The sequence below is a fragment of the Scyliorhinus torazame genome, chromosome 17 (genome assembly GCF_047496885.1).
Source record: "Scyliorhinus torazame isolate Kashiwa2021f chromosome 17, sScyTor2.1, whole genome shotgun sequence".
In the NCBI taxonomy this organism is placed as follows: Eukaryota; Metazoa; Chordata; class Chondrichthyes; order Carcharhiniformes; family Scyliorhinidae; genus Scyliorhinus; species Scyliorhinus torazame.
In genome coordinates, this window is record NC_092723.1 from 33,111,632 (window position 1) to 33,133,265 (window position 21,634).

Consider the following 21,634-nt stretch of genomic DNA (forward strand, 5'->3'; position numbering starts at 1 on the left):
TCCTATCCCAGCCCACTAAACCTCAATCTAAAGCTACCCGCCCTGTGATTACTTGGCTCTGCCTCCCTAATCCCCAACAACTTCACTTCCCGCCGAGCTACTGTCATTCCCAATTGCTAGATAATAACCCGGCTGTGGCCTTCTATCACTGGCCGTCCCACCTGAGTGGTGACCAGCTTGTCAAGCTGGCTGGCTACCATATGACAAGCAGAAGGAAAGAATTGATAATGAGGTCCTGGTGTTAAATGCTGCAGCACCGAGGGATTTCTGGCCTTCCACCCAATCTTTTTTGTTTTTTAATAAATTTTGAGTACCCAATTAATTTTTTCCAATTAAGGGGCAATTTAGCATGGCCAATCCACCTACCCTGCATATTTTTGGGTTGTGGGGGTGAAACCCACGCAAACACGGGGAGAATGTGCAAACTCCACACGGACAGTGACCCAGAGCCGGGATCGAACCTGGGACCTCGGCGCCGTGAGGCAACAGGGCTAACCCACTGTGCCACCGTGCTGCCCTTCTTCCACCCAATCTTGTCCTGGCTATTCAAACGTTCCTACATTTGTCAAGCACTCCTCATGTTAATTCTTGAAAGAGGAAAATATTTTTAATGATTACAAAGGGTCCATACTTGAGGTTAAACTATCTAATGGATAGGAAGAGAGTTTGACTGTCTTTTCACACTTTATGTCTGATTATTTGTTCATAAGAAGTTAGAGCTACAAACCCTGCTAATCATGTGAGATATACTATTGTTGAGAAAACAATTGTAATGGTCCATGAAAATGATTCTGGTTGTCACACTCAGTCTGAGGAGGCATATCAGTAGTGATGTTTACAATCTTCAAGTACATATGTGAAATAAGTTCCAACAATTGGGTAGGACTGTTGGCATCATTTTGGGAAAAGGGATGTATTTTGTATTGCATTTTAGTTCTGTTATGTTTTATTCCATGTAAAGGATAAACTGACTTGAATTCGGACAACTGACTGAGTCTATGGGCAAATCAAGTCGACACATATTTCATGCTTTTTACGTCATAACCTGAAAAGCTGCTGCGATTTTGCCACCGTGTTTGCCGCGTGCGATAGTGGGCGCAAAATATCATGAGGCTCGAAAAACGAGAATCCCACCAGCGAGATCTCAATTTCCGATTCTTCCCGCCACTGACATAATGAGGTTTCCCACACAGAAACTCATTTTGATACATTTAAATATAATTATCATAGCATTTACAGTGCAGAAGGAGGCCATTCGGCCCATCGAGTCTGCACTGGCCCTTGAAAAGAGCACCCTACTTAAGCCCCACGCCTCCATCCTTCCCAAAACCCAGTAACCCCACTTAACCTTTTTAGACACTAAGGGCAATTTAGAATGGCCAATCCACCTAACCTGCACATCTTTGGACTATGGGAGGAAACTGGAGCACCCGGAGGAGACCCACACAGACATGGGGAGAACGTGCAGACTCCGCACAGTGACCCAAGCCGAGAATTGAACTTGGGACCCTGGAGCTGTGAAGCAAGTGTGCTAACCACTGTGCTACTGTGCTACCCGAGCTAGCTTCCCTGCCATATCATCTCTCCCCCCCCCCACACCCCCTCACTCCCCCCACATTAGGAATTCTCCCCTCTCCGACATGTCAGTTTACAACAGGTTTTTTTTAAATGGAGAGATGCCGGCGTTGGACTGGGGTGGGCACTGTAAGGAGTCTTACAACACCAGGTTAAAGTCCAACAGTTTTTTTTGGAATCACTAGCTTTCGGAGCGTAGCTCCTTCACCAGGTGATGAAAATGGAAACCAGGCGAACGGACCCTGCCTGGGGGGCACATGGTAAGTAGAGATGGGAGGGGGAAGAGGGGTATGTCAGGCAGATATGCCTTCCGTGGAGTCCATTGGGGGAGTTCCCCTTCACCAGTTGGGCAGGGGGTTCGCCTTACCGGTTGGGGCTGGTTCACCTTGCCTGTTAGGGGAGGGGTTCGCCTTACCAGTTGGGGAGGTGTGATGGAGGGTGGTGAGGGGTGTTCCTGCGTTTTGTATTAGAAATCGGGGTGCCCTTTAAAAATGACACCCTGTTCTTGGGGTTCCTGGCTGCGAACCTTTTCCAACCCCCCCCCCCCAGCGTGATGGCCTGGGCAATGTTTGCGGATATTTCTGCACAGAGTGCTGGATTAACTGGTGAGAAAAGCCGTCTCTGTGGCCTGTGACCTGAACGCCGGTTTCTTCGCCTCAGCCAGCACTCAGTGCAGAGAAAGAATGATCCTGCCCTGCGTGCCAAACTGAGAATATACTCCATCAGGGGCAGGTTTAGCACAGGGCTAAATAGCTGGTTTTTAAAGCAGACCAAGGCAGGCCAGCAGTGCGGGTTCAATTCCCGTACCAGCCTCTCCGAACAGGCGCCGGAATGTGGCGACTAGGGGCTTTTCACAATAATTTCATTTGAAGCCTACTTGTGACAATAAGCGATTTTCATTTTTCATTTCATCATCCAATAGTTCCCAAGGGATTCTCATCCACTGTAACCCACAAAGTCACTGTTCGTCTTTAAACTTCTAAGAACAGCTGTAAAATTTCCCACATTCCGATTTTTAATCCTTCCCCTTCTGATTGTTTTAGATTTTCAATCTCGCTGCCATTGGCTGGTGCTAAACTGAAACCGTTTAGGAAAGTCTTAGCAGAAGAACATATTTGAGGCGTGGGACTTGAAGCCTTACCACAAATCATAAAGTATTTATCTACTGTGTCCTGGGTGCTCAGGGTGCATCATATTAATATTAAGAATGAGATCAAGTGATTTATTTATTGCTCTAAGTCCCAAGTGATGTAACCCCTTTACTTCGGAGGTTTGGAATAAGGTTAGGATTTTAAACATTCATCAGTGAGCCAATGTTCAGCTTGTCAAACAATCCAGTCCCTTTCCCCAGCCTATTTATTTAACAGCCGTGGGTGGGGGGGAAAAAATCAGTGCTAGTGAAGGAAAAGGCATTCAAACGTTCACAGACATGAGCGCAAGTAGCATGTGGAAGGGAATGAGCACCAACTTACTCCCCACAAGAGTAAAAGAGCATTCATTAACCTTTTCTTTTTTAAAAAAAAAATATTTATTCAAATTTTCCAACAAATTTTCAACAAAACCACCCCCCCAACAAGAAAAAAGAAGCAAAAACACAACAATCAGAAATTATACATTGGATTTCCCCCATATACAATAACCCCCCATATAACATTTAAAAGCACAAAATAGGGAAACCCCCCCCACCTTCATCCAAATGCCACCCCAAAAGAACCCCCCTCCCCTGGGCTGCTGCTGCTGACCTCCTAACGCTCCGCGAGATAGTCTAGGAACGGTTGCCACCGCCTGGAGAACCCTTGCACAGACCCTCGCATGGCAAACTTTATCCTCTCCAGCTTAATAAACCCTGCCATGTCATTGATTCAAGCTTCCACACTAGGGGGCTTCGCATCTTTCCATAGTAGCAAAATCCTCCGCCGGGCTACCAGGGACGCAAATACTGGCCTCTTTTGCCTCCTGCACTACTGGCTCGTCCAATACCCCAAATAATGCTAATCCCCAGCTCGGCTTGACCCGGGCGTTCACCACCTTGGACATAGTCCTCGCAACACCCCTCCAAAACCCATTCAGTGCCGGGCACGACCAGAACATATGGACGTGATTTGCCGGGCTCCCCGAGCACCTCCTACATCTGTCCTCCACCCCAAAGAACCTACTCAACCTCGCCCCTGTCATATGTGCTCTGTGAATAACTTTGAACTGTATTAGGCTGAGCCTGGCGCAAGAGGAGGAAGAATTATCCCTACTCAGGGCATCAGCCCACAGACCCTCATCTACTCCCCAAGCTCTTCCTCCCACTTGCCCTTTAACTCCTCCACCGAGGCCTCCTCCTCTTCCTTCAGCTCCTGGTAAATCGCCGAAACCTTGCCTTCTCCAACCCATACACCCAAAATCACCTTGTCCTGACTCCCACTTGCCGGAAGCAGCGGGAATTCCCTCACCTGCCGTCCCACAAACGCCCTCACTTGCATGGACCTGAATGCGTTTCCCGGGGGTAGCCCAAACTTCTCCTCCAGTGCCCCTAGGCTCGCAAACGTCCCATCGATCAACAGGTCCCCATTCTTCTAATCCCTGCCCGATGCCAGCTCCGAAACCCCCCATCCATCCTTCCCGGGACGAACCGATGATTCTCCCGAATCGGTGACCAAATCGAGGCTCCCACCTCGCCCCTGTGTCGCCTCCACTGCCCCCAGATCTTCAGCGTCACCGCCACCACCGGACTCGTGGATCCGCAACATACAACAGGTCATCGGCATACAACGACGCCCGGTGTTCCTCTCCCCCCCTCCCAGACCAATCCCCTCCATTTCCGAGATTCCCTCAGTGCCATGGCCAGCGGCTCAATTGCCAGTGCAAACAACAAGGGGGAAAGGGGCACCCCTGCCTCGTCCCCCGGTACAGCCGAAAGTACTCCGACCTCCGCCGGTTCGTAGCCACACTCGCCACCGGGACTTTATATAGCAGCCTGATCCAACTGATGAACCCCTCCCCGAACCCAAACCTCTGCAACACTTCCCAAAGATACTCCCACTCCACCCGATCAAAGGCCTTCTCCGCGTCCATAGCTGCCACGACCTCCGCTTCCCCCTCCACTGAGGGCATCATAATCACATTGAGGAGCCTCCGCACATTTGTATTTAGCTGCCTACCCTTCACAAATCTCGTCTGGTCCTCATGAATCACTCCCGGGACAGTCCTCAATTCTCGTAGCCAGCACCTTCGCTAGCAACTTAGCGTCAACATTGAGGAGCGAGATCAGTCTATACGACCCACATTGCAATGGATCCTTGTCCCACTTCAAAATCAAAGAAATGAGCGCCCTGGACATTGTCGGGGGCAAGGTCCCCCTCTCCCTCGCCTTATTAAAAGTCCTCACCAGCAACGGGCCCAGCAGGTCCACGTATTTCCTGTAAAATTCAACCGGGAACCCATCCGGCCCCGGGGCCTGCCCCGCCTGCATGCTCCCCAATCCTTTAACCAGCTCCTCCAGCCCAATCGGCGCCCCCAAACCAGCCACCTCCTCCTCCTCCACCACCCTCGGGAACCTCAGCTGATCCAGGAATGGGCGCATCCCCTCCTCCCCCGCTGGGGGCTCAGACCTGTACAGACCTCCATAGAAGTCCCTAAATACCTTGTTTATTCTCACCGCACTCCGCACCGTATTCCCCCCTCTATCCTTGACTCCACCAATCTCCCTCGCAGCACCCGACTCGCCTTCTCCCCATACTCATACGCCGCCCTCTGCGCTTTCCTCCACTGTGCCTCTGCTTTCCCCGTGGTCAACAGGTCGAATTCCGTCTGGAGGTTCCGTTGCTCCCTAAGTAGACCCTCCTCGGGGGCCTCTGCATACTTCCTGTCCACCGTTAATATCTCCCCCACCAACCTCTCCCTCTCCCTCCCCTCTCTCTTCTCCCTGTGGGCCCTAATGGAGATTAGCTCTCCCCTGACCACCGCCTTCAATGCCTCCCAAACTACCCCCCCTGCACCTCCCCGTTGTCGTTGGCCTCCAAGTATCTTTCAATACACCCCCGCACCCGCCCGCACACCCCCTCATCCGCCAGCAGTCCCACATCGAGGCGCCACAGCGGGCGCTGGTCCCTCTCCTCCCCCAACTCCAGCTCCACCCAATGCGGGGCATGGTCCGAGATGGCTATGGCCGAATATTCCGTTCCCTCCACTTTCGGGATTAGCGCCCTACTCAAAATGAAAAAGTCTATCCGGGAGTAGGCTCTATGGATGTGGGAAAAGAAGGAAAATTCCCTGGCCTGCGGCCTGGCAAACCTCCATGGATCCACTCCCCCTATCTGGTCCATAAACCCCCTAAGCACCTTGGTCGCAGCCAGCCTCTTACCCGTCCTGGACCTAGAACGGTCCAGTGCTGGGTCCAGCACCATGTTGAAGTCCCCCCCCATTATCAAGCTTCCTACCTCCATATCCGGAATCCTACCCAGCATGCGTTTCATAAATCCAGCATCATCCCAATTTGGGGCATATACGGTAACCAGTACCACCTGCACCACCTGCAACCTACCACTCACCATCACGTATCGACCTCCATTATCCACTACAATATTCAGTGCCTCGAACGACACCCGCTGCCCCACCAGTATTGCAACGCCTCTGTTCTTCGTATCCAGCCCTGAATGAAAGACCTGCCCTACCCATCCCTTTCTCAGCCTAACCTGATCTGCCACCTTCAGATGTGTCACCTGCAGCATAACCACGTCTGCCTTCAGTCCCTTTAAGTGCGCGAACACTCGGGCCTTCTTGACCAGCCCGTTCAGGCCCCTCACATTCCACGTTATCAGCCGGATCGGGGGGCTACTCACCCCCACCCCCCCGCCGACTAGCCATCTCCTTTTCTAGGCCAGCCATGTGCCCGCGCCTCCCACACCCTCCAGTCCCCCAGGCGGCGGACTCCCGCACTGACTACCTCTCCTACTTCCAGCTCCCCCTTGGTCAATGCAGCAGCAACGCATTCCCCCCCTCCCCGCTAGATCCTCATTTTGCTCCCCCCATGACACTCCCGTAAGCCAGCTGACTCCTGCTGACCCCGGCCTCTCCCGCCATTCCATCGACCCCCCCCCAGTGTGAGAATCCCCCCACCCCTTGGCAGTCAGTGTGCGCTCCTCTCCAGCACCGCCCTTCCCCCCCGGCCCCGCCCCATCCTTCCCTAACGCGGGAAAAAGGCCCGTGCTTTCCTGAGCCGGCCCCGCCCCCTCTGGCACAGCTCCTTTATGCGGCCTTACCTCAACTCCCCATCCCCGGGCCTCCACCCCTCTTCCTCCGCGGGGCCCTGCCCCTCCAACACCGACGCCCACACTCTCCCAGAGCCCCCACATCAAATCCATTCACCCATCCCCACCCAGCACCAAAACAAAAAGAACATTACCCAAACGCAGTAAACACAGTAAACATCCCCCCACGACAAACTTTCAGTTTGAGTCCAACTTTTCAGTCTGGATAAAGTTCCATGCCTCATCAGGCGTTTCAAAATAGTGGTGCCGATCTTGGAACGTGACCCACAATCGCGCTGGCTGCAGCATCCCGAACTTCACCCCCTTCCGATGGAGCACCGCCTTAGCCCGGTTAAAACCAGCCCTCTTCTAAGCCACCTCCGCACTCCAGTCCTGGTAAATTCGGATCTCCGTGTTTTCCCACCTGCTGCTCCGCTCTTTTTTGGCCCATCTCAGGACACACTCTCTGTCCATAAAGCGGTGGAACTTCACCACTACAGCCCTTGGCGGCTCGTTGGCTTTCGGTCTCCTTGCCAGGACCCTATGAGCCCCATCCAGCTCCAGGGGCCTCGGGAAAGCTCCCGCGCCCATCGGCGAATTGAGCATCATGCTCATAAATGCCCCAGTATCGGGCCCCTCCACTCCTTCAGGGAGACCCAGAATCCAAAGATTCTTCCTCCTCGACCTATTCTCCAGGTCCTCAAATTTTTCCGCCCACCTCTTGTGCAGCGCGTCATGCGCCTCCACCTTCACCGCCAGGCCCAAGATCTCGTCCTCGTTCTCCGAGGCTTTTTGCCGCACCTCCCGGATCGCCGCCGCTTGGGCCTTCTGGGTCTCCACAAGCTTCTCAATCGCCGCCTTCATTGGCGTCAGCATTTCGGTCCTCAGCTCCTCAAAGCAGCGTTTAAGAAACTCCAGCTGCTCCTGCGACCACTGCGCCCACGATGCTTGGGGTCTCCACCCGCCGCCATCTTGCTTTTCCTCCCTCGCACTTTCCGCTGCACCAGGATCATTTTTTTAACCGCTCCACTCCTGGTCCAATCCGTATACTGTCGGGGGACCTTGCTGTCACCTTCCCACACTGGAAGCCGTCGAACAATTGCCATTGGGGCCCCTCTGAAGAGCCCAAAAGTCCGTTCCCGGCGGGAGCTGCCGAACGTGCGACCTACCTAGGCATAGCCGCAACCGGAAGTCGTCTTCATTAACCTTTTCAAACAATAGTTGTTCAGTTTGAAATGCCAGAGAAAATTAAGTGATGCAGTCTAGTCCTATTTCCCCCAATTAATGATGTGACACACTTGTGAGACAACAAAGCAACGATGACAAGCATGATGAGCGAAGCCTTCCTGTGCCTGATTAATTTTGAATGTGTCACGGTCACGTGAATTGTTTGATGAAATGGCTGGGTTTCAATTAATTGATCTCTTGAGATTTATTCTTTGACTGAGGAATTTCGCATGCAGCTTGCAGCCAGCAGCATTCGAAAAACGTAAAGCTGTTCCTGTTAAACTTGCACAGTGACAAAAATTATAAATACAAATCTTGATTCATGGGATTCATCAATAATGTGGCTAGAAACTGTAACATGAGATTTATTTGCTGGAAGAATTTTTAAAAAGCTGAGTCTCACATATCTAATCTCTGCCTAACAAACAGCTAGAAATGCTCGAATTGTTTATCCAATATAACTCTATATCTCCAAATGAATGGATCACCCACTCACTTATCTTGGAGTGCTTTTATCATGCTATTTAAAACATTTGAGCTTATTTTATTTCCTGACTTCTGAGCTTCCCAGACTAACCACAATAAAGAATTGTGCTACACACAGAACCAAAACTCGTGGATGATACTGCAATCCACCGAGCACGGTTATGGGTGGACAGACCCAATCTGCAGTCACACCACAGTTTGGGGAGATTTCCATAGTGCCTGATCCCTGACTCGGCTTCTGTGCCCTTCTCTAGACATGACCCATGGGGGAAAAGTGGGCTTTGCCCATGTGTCGCTGCTGTGCCTCGGTGACCAATTTTATTTTTCTGCCACCACCACTGAAAATGAAATGAAATGAAAATCGCTTATTGTCACAAGTTGGCTTCAAATGATGTTACTGTGAAAAGCCCCTAGTCACCACATTCCGGCGCCTGTTCGGGGAGGCTGGTACGGGAACCCAACCTCTTTTTTCATGGCAAACTGCAACAGACCAACAGTGTGCTGTAGGCCAAGCTATTTCAGCAAGGCTTCCTATAACTGGAGCTGACTAAAGTTAGGAGGAACCCTTTCATCTCAGAATTTGGTGCAACTTCACCCCACACAATGGATGCAGGTGTCCCACGCCTTGGTCAACTGCAGCCTCAGTTTAGGTGAATCCACAAGATCAGACTGTAAGGCTAAGCTAACATTCCAGATTGAATCAACAATTTGCCCAACCATTGTTTTGTTAAATAAATTTAAAGTACACAATTCTTTTTTTTTCCAATTAAGGGGCAATTTAGCGTGGCCAATCCATCTATGCTGCACATCTTTGGGCTGTGGGGGTGAGACCCACGCAGACATGGAAAGAAAGTGTAAACGCCACACAGAGAGTGAGCCGGGGCCGTAATTGAACCCCCGGGTCCTCAGTGCTGTGAGGCAGTAGTGCTAACCATTGCAGCACTATGACGCCCTTTGCCTAACCATTATTATACAAAAGTGACATTAAACCTTGTACTCCATGACTCTTTGGTTTAAAATTACTGTTTGGTGCACCTGCAAAAGTAGATTTGTGCCATTGTCCAATGTTGCCCTTAAGTTTGGTTTTAAGATATATGCAATTAATTTTGTCTTTAAGTACCATTTTGTTGTACAGGATAAAACCAGCATTAATTTCTCATTCACCAATGAAAAATGGCACACAGGTTGATTTTTAATTTCTGGCACTGTCGAAAATGAGGCAGTGGCAATTTGGCCATTGTTATGTTCACCACCCAATTTTACTTTGCATTGACTTCATGGAAAGACAGGTCAGACAGGTATACAAGATGCTACATTGTCTACTTATGCCCATTTCTATTGAAAAAGAGGCCAAACCTGTTCATCCTGATTGTTTTAAAATCTCAGTTCTGGTATCACTCTAGTAAATTGTTTCTGCATTCTCTTCTGTGCTTCTATATTTTTTTTTAAATATCGAGAGCAGAACTCTATACAGTACCGCAGCCAAAGTTCAACACAACTTTCCTGCTTTTCAATGTTAACTCTCTAGAAATGAATCCTATCGCTTTGTGTGTACATTTTTTGGCTTTTTGACCTGTGTTAATATTCTTGATAAATATCTTACTGAATGTGTGTGGGAATTCTCTGGCGGACAAACAAAGAACAAAGAACAAAGAAAAGTAAGCACAGGAACAGGTCCTTCGGCCCTCCAAGCCCGTGCCGACCATGCTGCCCAACTAAACTACAATCTTCTACACTTCCTGGGTCCGTATCCCTCTATTCCCATCCGATTCATTATTTGTCAAGACGCCCCTTAAATGTCACTATCGTCCCTGCTTCCACCACCTCCTCCGGCAGCGAGTTCCAGACACCCACTACCCTCTGTGTAAAAGACTTGCCTCGTACATCTCCTCTAAACCTTGCCCCTCGCACCTTAAACCTATGCCCCCTAGTAATTGACACCTCTACCCTGGGGAAAAGCCTCTGACTATCCACACTGTCTATGCCCCTCAGAATTTTGTAGACCTCTATCAGGTCGCCCCTCAACCTCCATCATTCCAGTGAAAACAAACCGAGTTTATTCAACCGCTCCTCATAGCTAATGCCCTCCAGACCAGGCAACATCCTGGTAAATCTCTTCTGCACCCTCTCTAAAGCCTCCACATCCTTCTGGTAGTGTGGCAACCAGAATTGAACACTATACTCCAAGTGTGGCCCAACTAAGATTCTATACAGCTGCAACATGACTTGCCAATTCTTATACTCAATGCCCCGGCCATGAAGGCAAGCATGCCGTATTCCTTCTTGACTACCTTCTCCACCTGTGTTGCCCCTTTCAGTGACCTGTGGACCTGTACTCCTAGATCCCTTTGACTTTCAATACTCTTGAGGGTTCTACCATTCACTGTATATTCCCTACCTTCATTAGACCTTCCAAAATGCATTACCTCACATTTGTCCGGATTAAACTCCATCTACCATCTCTCCGCCCAAGTCTCCAAACGATCTAAATCCTGCTGTATCCTCTGACAGTCCTCATCGCTATCCGCAATTCCACCAACCTTGGTGTCGTCTGCAAACTTAGTAACCAGACCAGTTACATTTTCCTCCAAATCATTTATATATACTACGAACAGCAACGGTCCCAGCACTGATCCCTGCAGAACACCACTAGTCACAGCCCTCCAATTAGAAAAGAACCCTTCCATTGCTACTCTCTGCCTCTATGACCTAGCCAGTTCTGTATTCATTTTGCCAGCTCACCCCTGATCCCGTGTGACTTCACCTTTTGTACCAGTCTACCATGAGGGACCTTGTCAAAGGCCTTACTGAAGTCCATATAGACAATATCCACTGCCCTACCTGCATCAATCATCTTTGTGACCTCTTCGAAAAACTCTATCAAGTTAGTGAGATACGACCTCCCTTTCATAAAACCATGCTGCCTCTTACTAATACATCCATTTGCTTCCAAATGGGAGTAGATCCTGTCTCGAAGAATTCTCTGCAGTAATTTCCCTACCACTGATGTAAGGCTCACCGGCCTGTAGTTCCCTGGATTATCCTTACTACCCTTCTTAAACAAAGGAACAACATTGGCTATTCTCCAGTCCTCCGGGACATCACCTGAAGACAGTGAGGATCTAAAGATTTCTGTCAAGGCCTCAGCAATTTCCTCTCTTGCCTCCTTCAGTATTCTGGGGTAGATCCCATCCAGCCCTGGGGACTTATCTACCTTAATATTTTTCAAGACGCCCAACACCTCGTCTTTTTGGATCTCATTGTGACCCAGGCTATCTACACACCCTTCTCCAGACTCAACATCCATCAATTCCTTCTCTTTGGTGAATACTGATGCAAAGTATTCATTTAGTACCTCACCCATTTCCTCTGGCTCCAAACATAGATTCCCTTGCCTATCCTTCAGTGGGCCAACCCTTTCCCTGGCTACCATCTTGCTTTTATGTACATGTAAAAAACCTTGGGATTTTCCTTAACCCTATTTGCCAATGACTTTTCGTGACCCCTTCTAGCCCTCCTGACTCCTTGCTTAAGTTCCTTCCTACTTTCCTTATATTCCACACAGGCTTCATCTGTTCCCAACCTTCTAGCCCTGACAAATGCCTCCTTTTTCTTTTTGACGCGGTCTCTCGTTATCCAAGGTTCCCGAAATTTGCCGTATTTATCCTTCTTCCACACAGGAACATGCCGGTCCTGAATTCCTTTCAACTGACACTTGAAAGCCTCCCACATGTCAGATGTTGATTTACCCTCAAACATCCGCCCCCAATCTAGGTTCTTCAGTTCCCGCCTAATATTGTTATAATTAGCCTTCCCCCAATTTAGGACATTCACCCTCGGACCACCCTTATCCTTGTCCACCTTGACACTGCACATATGGTAAAACTGGCTATCAGTAGGGGGAGATTTGGGAAAATCACTGGATAGTCTCCTCTCTGGAATTATGTTTCAGGCAACAGTTAGCAATACCACTTCAGGCCAGCTTATATATATAATTTTTCAACATATTGTTTTGGGTTTCACTAAAATATTGGTTCTACTTTTTGAAAATGTTGAAAAAGGATTGTTGCATACTTTCAATGCTTCTGTGCTTCATGACTTCCCTTAGCTATGGCTTTTATTTGCTGAAACAGATGAAAATTGTAAAAATGTCTTGTTCCAGTTGTGTTTATAAAAGGTTAATTTTTTCATTGCCACACAGGTCTTTCAGTGAAATCAAACAGGGAAGTTTGTTTCAATTTTTGAAGCTGCTGCCAGAAACGACTTGGATTTTCATAAATAACAAATATGTTAATAAATAACCAGGGGGCGGCATGTGGCACAGTGGATAGCACTGGGACTGCGGCGCTGAGGACCCGGGTTGGAATCCCGACCCTGGGTCACTGTCTGTGTGGAGTTTGCACATTCTCCCCTTGTCTGCATGGGTTTCACCCCCACAACCCAAAGATGTGCAGGTTAGGTGGATTGGCCACGCTAAATTGCCCCTTAATTGGAAAAAAATAATAATTGGGTGTTAAAAAATTTTTTTTTTAAATAAATAAGTAACCCGTGAGCTCTGCCACCTAGATTGACAAGGGCAGCAGATACATGGGAACACCGCCACCTGCAAGCTTCCCTCCAAGCCACACACCATCCTGACTTGGGAAACTATATCGTCGTTTCTTCACTGTCGCTGGGTCAAAATCCATCCGAACAGCATTGTGGGTGTACCATGGACTGCTGTGGTTTAGGAGCTTCACCATCACCAAGCGAAATTATGGGTGGGCAATAAATACTGGCTTAGCCAGCAATGACACACCCCATGAAAGAATTTTTAAAAATGTATTATCTCAGTATATATTTTATTGTATGTCACAACAAAAGAAAATTGCTATAACAAAGATTATTTTCCCTTTAGCTACTGGCCTCATAATGGGATGCATGATTTACCCCGATGGCTGGGATTCAGATGCAGTCAAACAAATGTGTGGGAACAAAACTGACAAGTACACTTTGGGAGCATGTTCTGTTCGTTGGGCCTACATCTTGGCTATAATTGGGATCCTGGATGCTCTCATCCTGTCCTTCTTGGCCTTTGTGCTTGGCAACAGGCAAGACAGCCTCCTTCCTGAGGATTTCAAGGTAGAAAATAAAGGTAAGTGATACTGTGCATTTTGTGCCATGATTTAAATTCAGTTGTATCTGAACAACATCCAGCGTTCTCCCCGGGGATTAATGTGTCTTCAAACCAATGGAGCTCCCAAAAATTGATCGAGGACACTGCCAAGAGACAAGCCATTAGCAACACAAGTATTTGGGATAATTTAAATTAAATAAGATAATGTTTCAAGATCTGATAAATAGTAGCATTTACCTAGTACTTGCATTTCAATGGCTTAATAAGGGCAGCTGTGCCCTTCAATCAGACTGATGAGACCTGATTTCCGAACGTAAATGCCATATTGACACCTTCCTCCTGTAGCTAAACATTAGTTTCCAATTAAGGAAGGCTCCCAAGTCTGTGGCAATTCCACAGTTAATTGGCTGCCACAGGTGCCCTAGAATGATTAACTTACCCTTCATGTTCTTTGCTTCGCCCCCATGAAGTACTTCCATTTATGTTGTCCTCCACTAGTCCAAAGATGTGCAGCTTAGGTGGATTGGCCATGCTAAAATTGCCCCTTAGTGTCCAAAGATGTGTAGATTAGGTGGGGTTCTGGGGATTGGGCCAAGGTAGGGTGCTCGTTCAGAGGGTCGTGCAGACTTGATGGGCTGAATGGCCTCCTTATGCACTGTAGGGATTCCGTAAGGTGGCCAGTTCAGCTCAGTTGGCTTGATGGCTGGTTCATGATGCAGAGCAAGGCCAACAGCGGGGGATCAATTCCTGTACCAGCTGAGGTTATTTATGAAGGCCCCGCCTTCTCAACCTTACCCCCTCGCCTGTGGTGTGGTGATCCTCGGGTTAAATCACCACCAGTCAGCTCTCCCCCTCAAAGGGGAAAGCAGCCTATGGTCATCCAGGACTCTGGCGACTTTACTTTACTTCAGGGATTCTATGTCCCAGTAATGGTTGGAGATTAGTATGACCTTATAGTCTGTGTATCTGGCTTTGTTCAATCGGATCGCCACAACAGTCTGCGGAGGAGACTAGATGGGCCGAATGGCCTAATTCTGCTCCTATATCTTATGAACTACAAAAAAAAGATTGCTGAAGTAAATAAAAGTACTGGAACAAGTGGTGCCATTGGGATCAAAGTCATTGTTAAAGAAGTCAGTTACATACCCCTAATATATCTCTCAGTCTGCATTCAGTGGTGTTGCCTGTGAGGGAGCTTTTAAGTAAATCAACCACCCAGACAAGAAAGCCTGCACATTTAATTTTCAATCCATATCAAATGTCATTTTATAAAATCAGACAATATGATTCACTTGGACACTAATTCAAAGCTTGGCTATCATTCCAATTGTTAAACATTTAGAAAATGGTACACTGCCCGATAGCGTCTGGAACTAAAATTGGAAATCTGGCATATCATATCCTTTCTCATTGTACAGCTCGTTAATCTCGGCAATAGTGAACACCAAAGAGAATTTTAATTGAGAAAAGAATAGTTGATTGAATTGGGAAAAGAGCCAGTCAGAATGCTTTCATCCATTAAAAATGACACTGTGATTGCAAGTTCATTATTGTAAAAAAAAACTGCTTTGTAGTTTTAAAAATAAATAGTTTCATTTTAATTTGCCAGTGTTGTTATAAGGTGAGTCAGAGACAGTGGTCCAAAATCAGAGCTCTGACAATGCTGCCTGTAGCTGCCATAAATCTTTTAAGTTAATGAGCTCAGAAAAAATCTTAACTATTAGGTTCTGATTATTAACATTCTTTTCATATTCCTGCCTTGAACAATGCTTGGATTACTTTATAATAGGGTCACGCAGAATGGTTTTCAATCTGTTATTGTTCGTTTGTGCCAATGAAAAATTATGACATCCCCGTGGCCAAATCCTATTCGGGGAATGTTTTCAAATGCGTTTGGAATACTCTTTGTTGCTCTTCTGGTTTCCCAATTCGATGGTATCTTTGCAGTTTAGCAAACAGACTGAAAACTCTCAGACTTGTAGCTGCATATCCTGAAGCAGCCCGGAAAATTATATTATTCCAATTACTCCCAAATTGAATGATACGTTGAACAATTCACCTGTTACTTTGTTTAAATATTCCACTCAAAAATCTCACATCAGCGCCAAGTGCTAGAAAGGTCCACTGACAATCAAATCTCTGCATCAATATAGGAGTACAGTGCTCACTTTCCAGTTCCGGTTTACAGCCATAGCCGTACATTGACATGTATTGGACCCAATTTCAACTTCTAGAAGGGGGAAAAGCAAGAAGCATGCCTATTTAGGGGTGGCAACAGGTAGGTTGGCTGATTTTAAAGATCAGGCATCAATAGCAAGCCATTTGTCAACTGACCAAAATGGTAAGAGCAGGAGAGGGGAGATGAAGAGAAAAGAGAGGAAGGAGGAAACAAAGATTAACAGCCCTTACTGTGTTGGTCAGGCCAAGGCAGGTAAGAAATATACCTCTCCGTTTTAACTGGTCCCCATCAGGCAAGAACGAGGAGGAGGGAATTATAAATCATACCTAATGTTTGCCTTACACTTCAACGTTCCGAATCAACAAAATCAGAGAGACCTCGACCTGAGAAAGAACACGTTATTATACAAGTTCATGGCACTGCTAGGCATCACTTGCCTTCATTTTTAATCTTGCTTCAAACCATGAGTGAATACGTCAAAATGGAGGTTATTGGGAAAGAGATAATGAAAATCTCATCATATCAATCCAAATCTTTACCAGTGTTCTCAAGAACTTCCATGTCTGCATTCTTCTGACCTTTCTAGCTGATCATTAGAAAGGCCAACTGTAGTAAGCAGGCTAGAAGTTAACGAGTAACCTGCAGTGGGCTAAAATTGCGATCTTGCGTTTACTGTGTTGTTGGGCCAGAATTGGACTGTCAATTCATAAGTGTCCGCTCTTACAAATAACTGTTCACTCCTCATTCAATTGGCAAGTAGCTGCTGGAACACCTCACACTGAGGTAAAGGAGATTTCTTTTTTAAACATTACATGAATATAAAATCAATAGATTTACTTTGACTTGCCATTTATTTAGTCCAAGTTGGGGGGGTGTTTCAATAATAATAATACTCTTTATTAGTGTCACAAGTAGGCTTACATTAACACTGCAATGAAGTTACTGTGCAAATCCTCTATTCACCACACTCCAGTGCCTGTTCAGGTACACTGAGGGAGAATTCAGAATGTCCAATTCACCTAACAGCAGGTCTTTCGGGACTTGTGGGAGGAAACCGAAGCACCCAGAGGAAACCCCCGCAGACACGGGGAGAACATGCAAACTCCGCAGAGTCAACCAAGCCGGGAATCGAACACGGGTCCCTGGCGCTGTGAAGCAACAGTGCTAACCACTGTGTTACTGTGTGAATTTGCTGCTTACGTATGGCCTTAGCCAAGCAGAGCCAAAAAACAATCCTTTCCTTACAGACGAGGTATTAAAAGCTAATTTTGCCTCCTGCAAGTCAGCACAGAGCACAATCGTCTGGAAAATAACTTAGGAATATTAGAGAATGGTGTACGGCTCAGGGAAAATAAACCCGGAGAAGGGAGAATTCAAATAAAAAGTTAATAGGAAGTAGGAAACTTGGACTCAGGAGTTTCTTCTTGAAGTTTAAGTGATGCTTTATTGTTCGCGAGTATGGATGAAGGGCTGAGGTACTAAAATTATCTGAATATGTAAAAGGAGATGACTATAAAAGGGGAAATGGTCAGGAATGAAAACAAGATGTGAAAATGGAAGGCTAGAGTTAAGTATGTGAGGAGAGGGCAGCACGGTGGTGCAGTGGTTAGCATTGCTGCCTCACGCGCCGAGGTCCCAGGTTCGATCCCGGCTCTGGGTCACTGTCCGTGTGGAGTTTGCACATTCTCCCCGTGTTTGAGTGGGTTTCGTCGCCACAACCCAAAGATGTGCAGGGTAGGTGGATTGGCCACGCTAAATTGCCCCTTAATTGGAAAAAATGAATTGGGTACTCTAAAAAAAATTTTTTAAAGTATGTGAGGAGAATGTTTAATGTTTAATGATGAGAGATAACACGTCATTAGAAACTGTACTGTGGCCTCCATGAATTTCCACAGAAGGTGGATGCATATTATTCAACAGGTGCACAGGCCTTTTCAATATGCATACATGAATATCGCCACTTTTTCCACTGCTGGGAGGACTTCATGCGGAAACAATTTCATTGGAACATGTCACTGCTTCAGTTCATTTTGAAGCTTTGAGTAACATTCCTGAACGGGTTTGAGACACTCACGCGAAGAGCTTTGTCAATATTGCTGTGTTTATTCTTCCTCTAACAAAGGATGTCATCAGCCTTAAAACTAAACTGTACACACACAAGACTTTTATGAGGGTCCCTAAATCAGTGTACTTAATGATTGGAATATTCCATTCGAGAATGATAGTTTAGACTTTGGGAAAGCACACATCAAGAATGGATGCACCTGTGACAAAACATACTTTCCCGGGCTTCCTGCATTGCATACATAGTAAAGAAAAAGGAATTTGGCTTCAGGCAGATATAGAAATAGAGCCATCCGATGCATGTGACAGCAGTTGAACATTTCTTCCTTGGGTGTAAGAAATTCGATTTCAAGTACCTTGTACCATACATTATACTAAAGTAATTTTCAGTTGTGACAGATGGAATGTCCAAAACAGATAAGTAAATGCAATTTAGGTAAAATCAAGGCAATACATCATCCACAGTAAACAGCTCCACTTGAAAGGCCAGGACAGACACATGGGCGCGATTTAACAGAAACATTTCTACAAGTCATTTGGATGGGTTTGGCGGGGTGTTTCCCTCGGGCTTTTTGGGTGAGATCCACACTGGTATTTACCTACACTTCGGACACGATCTACATCCGCGCTGCGCTGGGCGTAAAAATGAGCAGGCCGGTAAGATAACAGACGATCCAAAATCAGGAACCGCACCGGTGTCCAATTGGTTTCCGATCTAACCCACCAACTCCCATTGCCATGATCAGGATCCTGCCACGGTGTGGCGTGAAACCAATAATAACCAATTAAGACCAATCTCTATCCCATTAACACGAAGGACCCCCTACCCAACGGCCTCCCGTGATCTAACTGGCTCCCCAGCGAGCGGCCACAGGGGCGCCGTTCAGTACACCTATTTAAAAACGTGAAGCTAGCAAACTGGCTGCTGTGGGGATCGGAGGAAGTGAATAGCCATCTTGAAAATGGAGCAGTCAGCCCAGGAGCACCACGGAGGCAGGTGCACCATTGCTCGGCATTGGTGGGATGTGCTGGTGGGTGCGAGATGTGCGGGGGCATGTTGCAGAATTGTGTTGGGGGGATGGGGAGCAGGCGGGACCGGTACCAGGGGATGGCGCCAACTCATCCATGGAGGTCATTTAGCTTATGGCACTGGGTGGCGGTCCTCCTGGTGATGATTCTCGAGCTGACAGCTCCTGCCACTGCCTCCCAAGCGGCACTGGCTGACCTGTGGCTGACCCTCCGACCCCCTCGGGGGAACAGGGTATCCCATCTGGACTCAACCGTGCCCATCAGTCTGGCCAGGTCGGCATCCCCGAATTGTGGAGTTGGTCTATGCAGTGGCATGGCTGTGTGCTGTCTGGGGTTAACTCTTGCGGGATCGGTTTAAGTGCTGCTCCCCCTCGTTAGCGGGGAGCTGCTGGGCACGGTCCCAGTGGGTCAGACAGCATACAGTCAATTGCGGTGTGAAGCCCGTGGGGCATTATTAAGTGGCCCAATTAACATTAGCTACCGATGGCCTTGCCGGGTCAGCTGTCGGGAAACAGCCGCCAATTCCTGCTCACTACTGCACTTAGAACATAGAACATACAGTGTCAGAATGAACATACATCGAGTCTGCACCGACCCACTTAATCCCTCACTTCCACCCTATCCCCGTAATCCAATAACCCCTCCTAACCTTTTTTTTTGTCACTAAGGGCAATCTATCATGGCCAATCTACCTAACCTGCATGTCTTAGGACTGTGGGAGGAAACCGGAGCACTCGGAGGAAACCCACGCAGACACGGGGAGAACATGCAGACTCCGCACAGACAGTGACCCAGCAGGGAATCGAACCTGGGACTCTGGCGCTGTGAAGCCACAGTGCTAATCACTTGTGCTAACGTGCTGCCTTAGAACAAATTTCATTAGATCGCGCCCTCAGTCATCTTTTTGGGTCTTGGGGAGTTTCTACCAGGTCTAGCCCACACTTAGAAATGTTTGCAGCAGTGGAAGCTGAACTCGCTGGTAAAACCGGTTTCTCAGAGATCAGGCTGCCATTTTGAAAGGTTGCCCAGATCATCATGTAAACTTGAGGGTCCTAAACAGCTCCCCCCACCAATGGGCAATGACCCCCCCCCCCCCCACACACACACATGAGCAGCGCCCCCCCCCCCCCCCCCCCCAAGTGAAGACACCCTGCTATGGGGTCGCTGAGGGCCTCCCCTTTTTGGGCCCTTCACCCCGCCCCAACCTTTAGGAGGCCCCTTAATACGTGCCCACCCCACCACCCTTCATATCATCCCCCACCACCCCTTTCATGGGATGGCCCACTTCAGGCCTGACCCTTGGCAGTGCCATTTGGCAGTGCCAAGGTGCCAGAGGGACAGCCAGAGTGCCACCCTGCCCTGTCCTTGACCACCCAGGTGTCAATTGGTATCTCACCATGTTTGGGCGGGATCCGGAACCCACCACTGTTAGATCGCAAACCGGTTCACGCCTGGCGCAAGTCCTGGTTTTGGCCTCTCCTGCTATTTAACCGGCATGCCTGGATCCGTGCCAGGCGCAAAGCAGCTGTTAAACCGTGCCCTTAGGCATTGGAGCAAATGCCCTCCTTTTTTTCTGTTATTTTTATGATTAAAGTTGAATGCAAATCTGAGCTTTACGTTTTAATTAATTGGAATTCAGTTAATAAATTGACAAAGTACTTTAAAAAACACAGGTGAACCATTCATGCAACCTGTCAGAAATGGATTCAGATATGGCCAACCATCGTTAAATTTTAACAACTGCAACCCTGGTGAATTTACAACTATAATCCTCCCCCGAGTTAATTTTCTGCCCTCCAGAACCGGCAGGGGACTACAAAACCTTTACCCGCAAGAACTCATTTAAATGCCGCCGAGCCATTTCCTACCTAAGCTGAGTGGGAAGAGGGTGCAAAGCAGTTGTCAGCAAAGGAAAGTCAGGTGACCTTTATCCGCCTGCTGGCTGCCAGTTGAGGGGTGGAGTGGAGGTTTAGAAAGGGTCTCGTGGCAGGGTTGGAGCAAAGCAGATCACTACTTTGCTTGTGGGGCCCCAGATCAGGTGGAGGTGCGGGCTTAGGTAGGGTGGCAGTAGGCCTCCTTCTGCACTGTAAATTCTATGATTCTATGATACTGCTGAACAGGTAATGTTAAAATCGACTCTCAGACTCTCTTACATCATGAAGATTTTGTTTTGTGCTATTAGTTAATGTTAATAATGTTACTCCTACTGCTAGAGAATAACTCTGCATGGTGGGAATTAAACTAAATGAGTTGAAACCACACATGGAAAGGGATCTTTTCATATATTTATTATCGATATATCAAGTATGTTATTATATGGACTAAATGGTGCACCTGTTGGAGTACCTGTGCACAGCAATGCAAATACACAAGTTTGATCCTTGGAGTTCCTAATATCGCCGTCTTACACAAGAAAACACTCACAAATGTCAGCAGTCTCCCACAGTGACCAGGGAAAGAGAGCCTATTCATCACTAGGCATGCCTGCCACCTGCACTTGTGATCACTCAATATTGTGGGGATCCAGTTTTCATGCCCTAGTTTGGGGATCAAGCCTTCCACATTTAGAATTGAATGGACTGGTTTGATCTATTAATTAATTATAATAAGCACTCTGTGGGTTTCTTACAGTAAGTATTTGTTTGGCAGCGGTATTTTAGTAACCATCCTCAATCTTGTGAATACTGGACCAGTTGGATGTGATAATGGTGAACTCTCTTG

General features: G+C 47.6%; 1 protein-coding gene across 1 annotated transcript in view; it reads left to right on the forward strand.

Moving 5' to 3' along the window:
- Positions 1-21,634, forward strand: part of LOC140393818 (LHFPL tetraspan subfamily member 5 protein-like) — a 227,265-nt gene that overhangs the window by 157,302 nt on the left and 48,329 nt on the right. Inside the window, exon 2 of the mRNA XM_072480297.1 lies at positions 13,423-13,659. Coding sequence (XP_072336398.1) covers positions 13,423-13,659 — 237 coding nt within the window. The remainder of the gene's footprint in view (positions 1-13,422; positions 13,660-21,634) is intronic.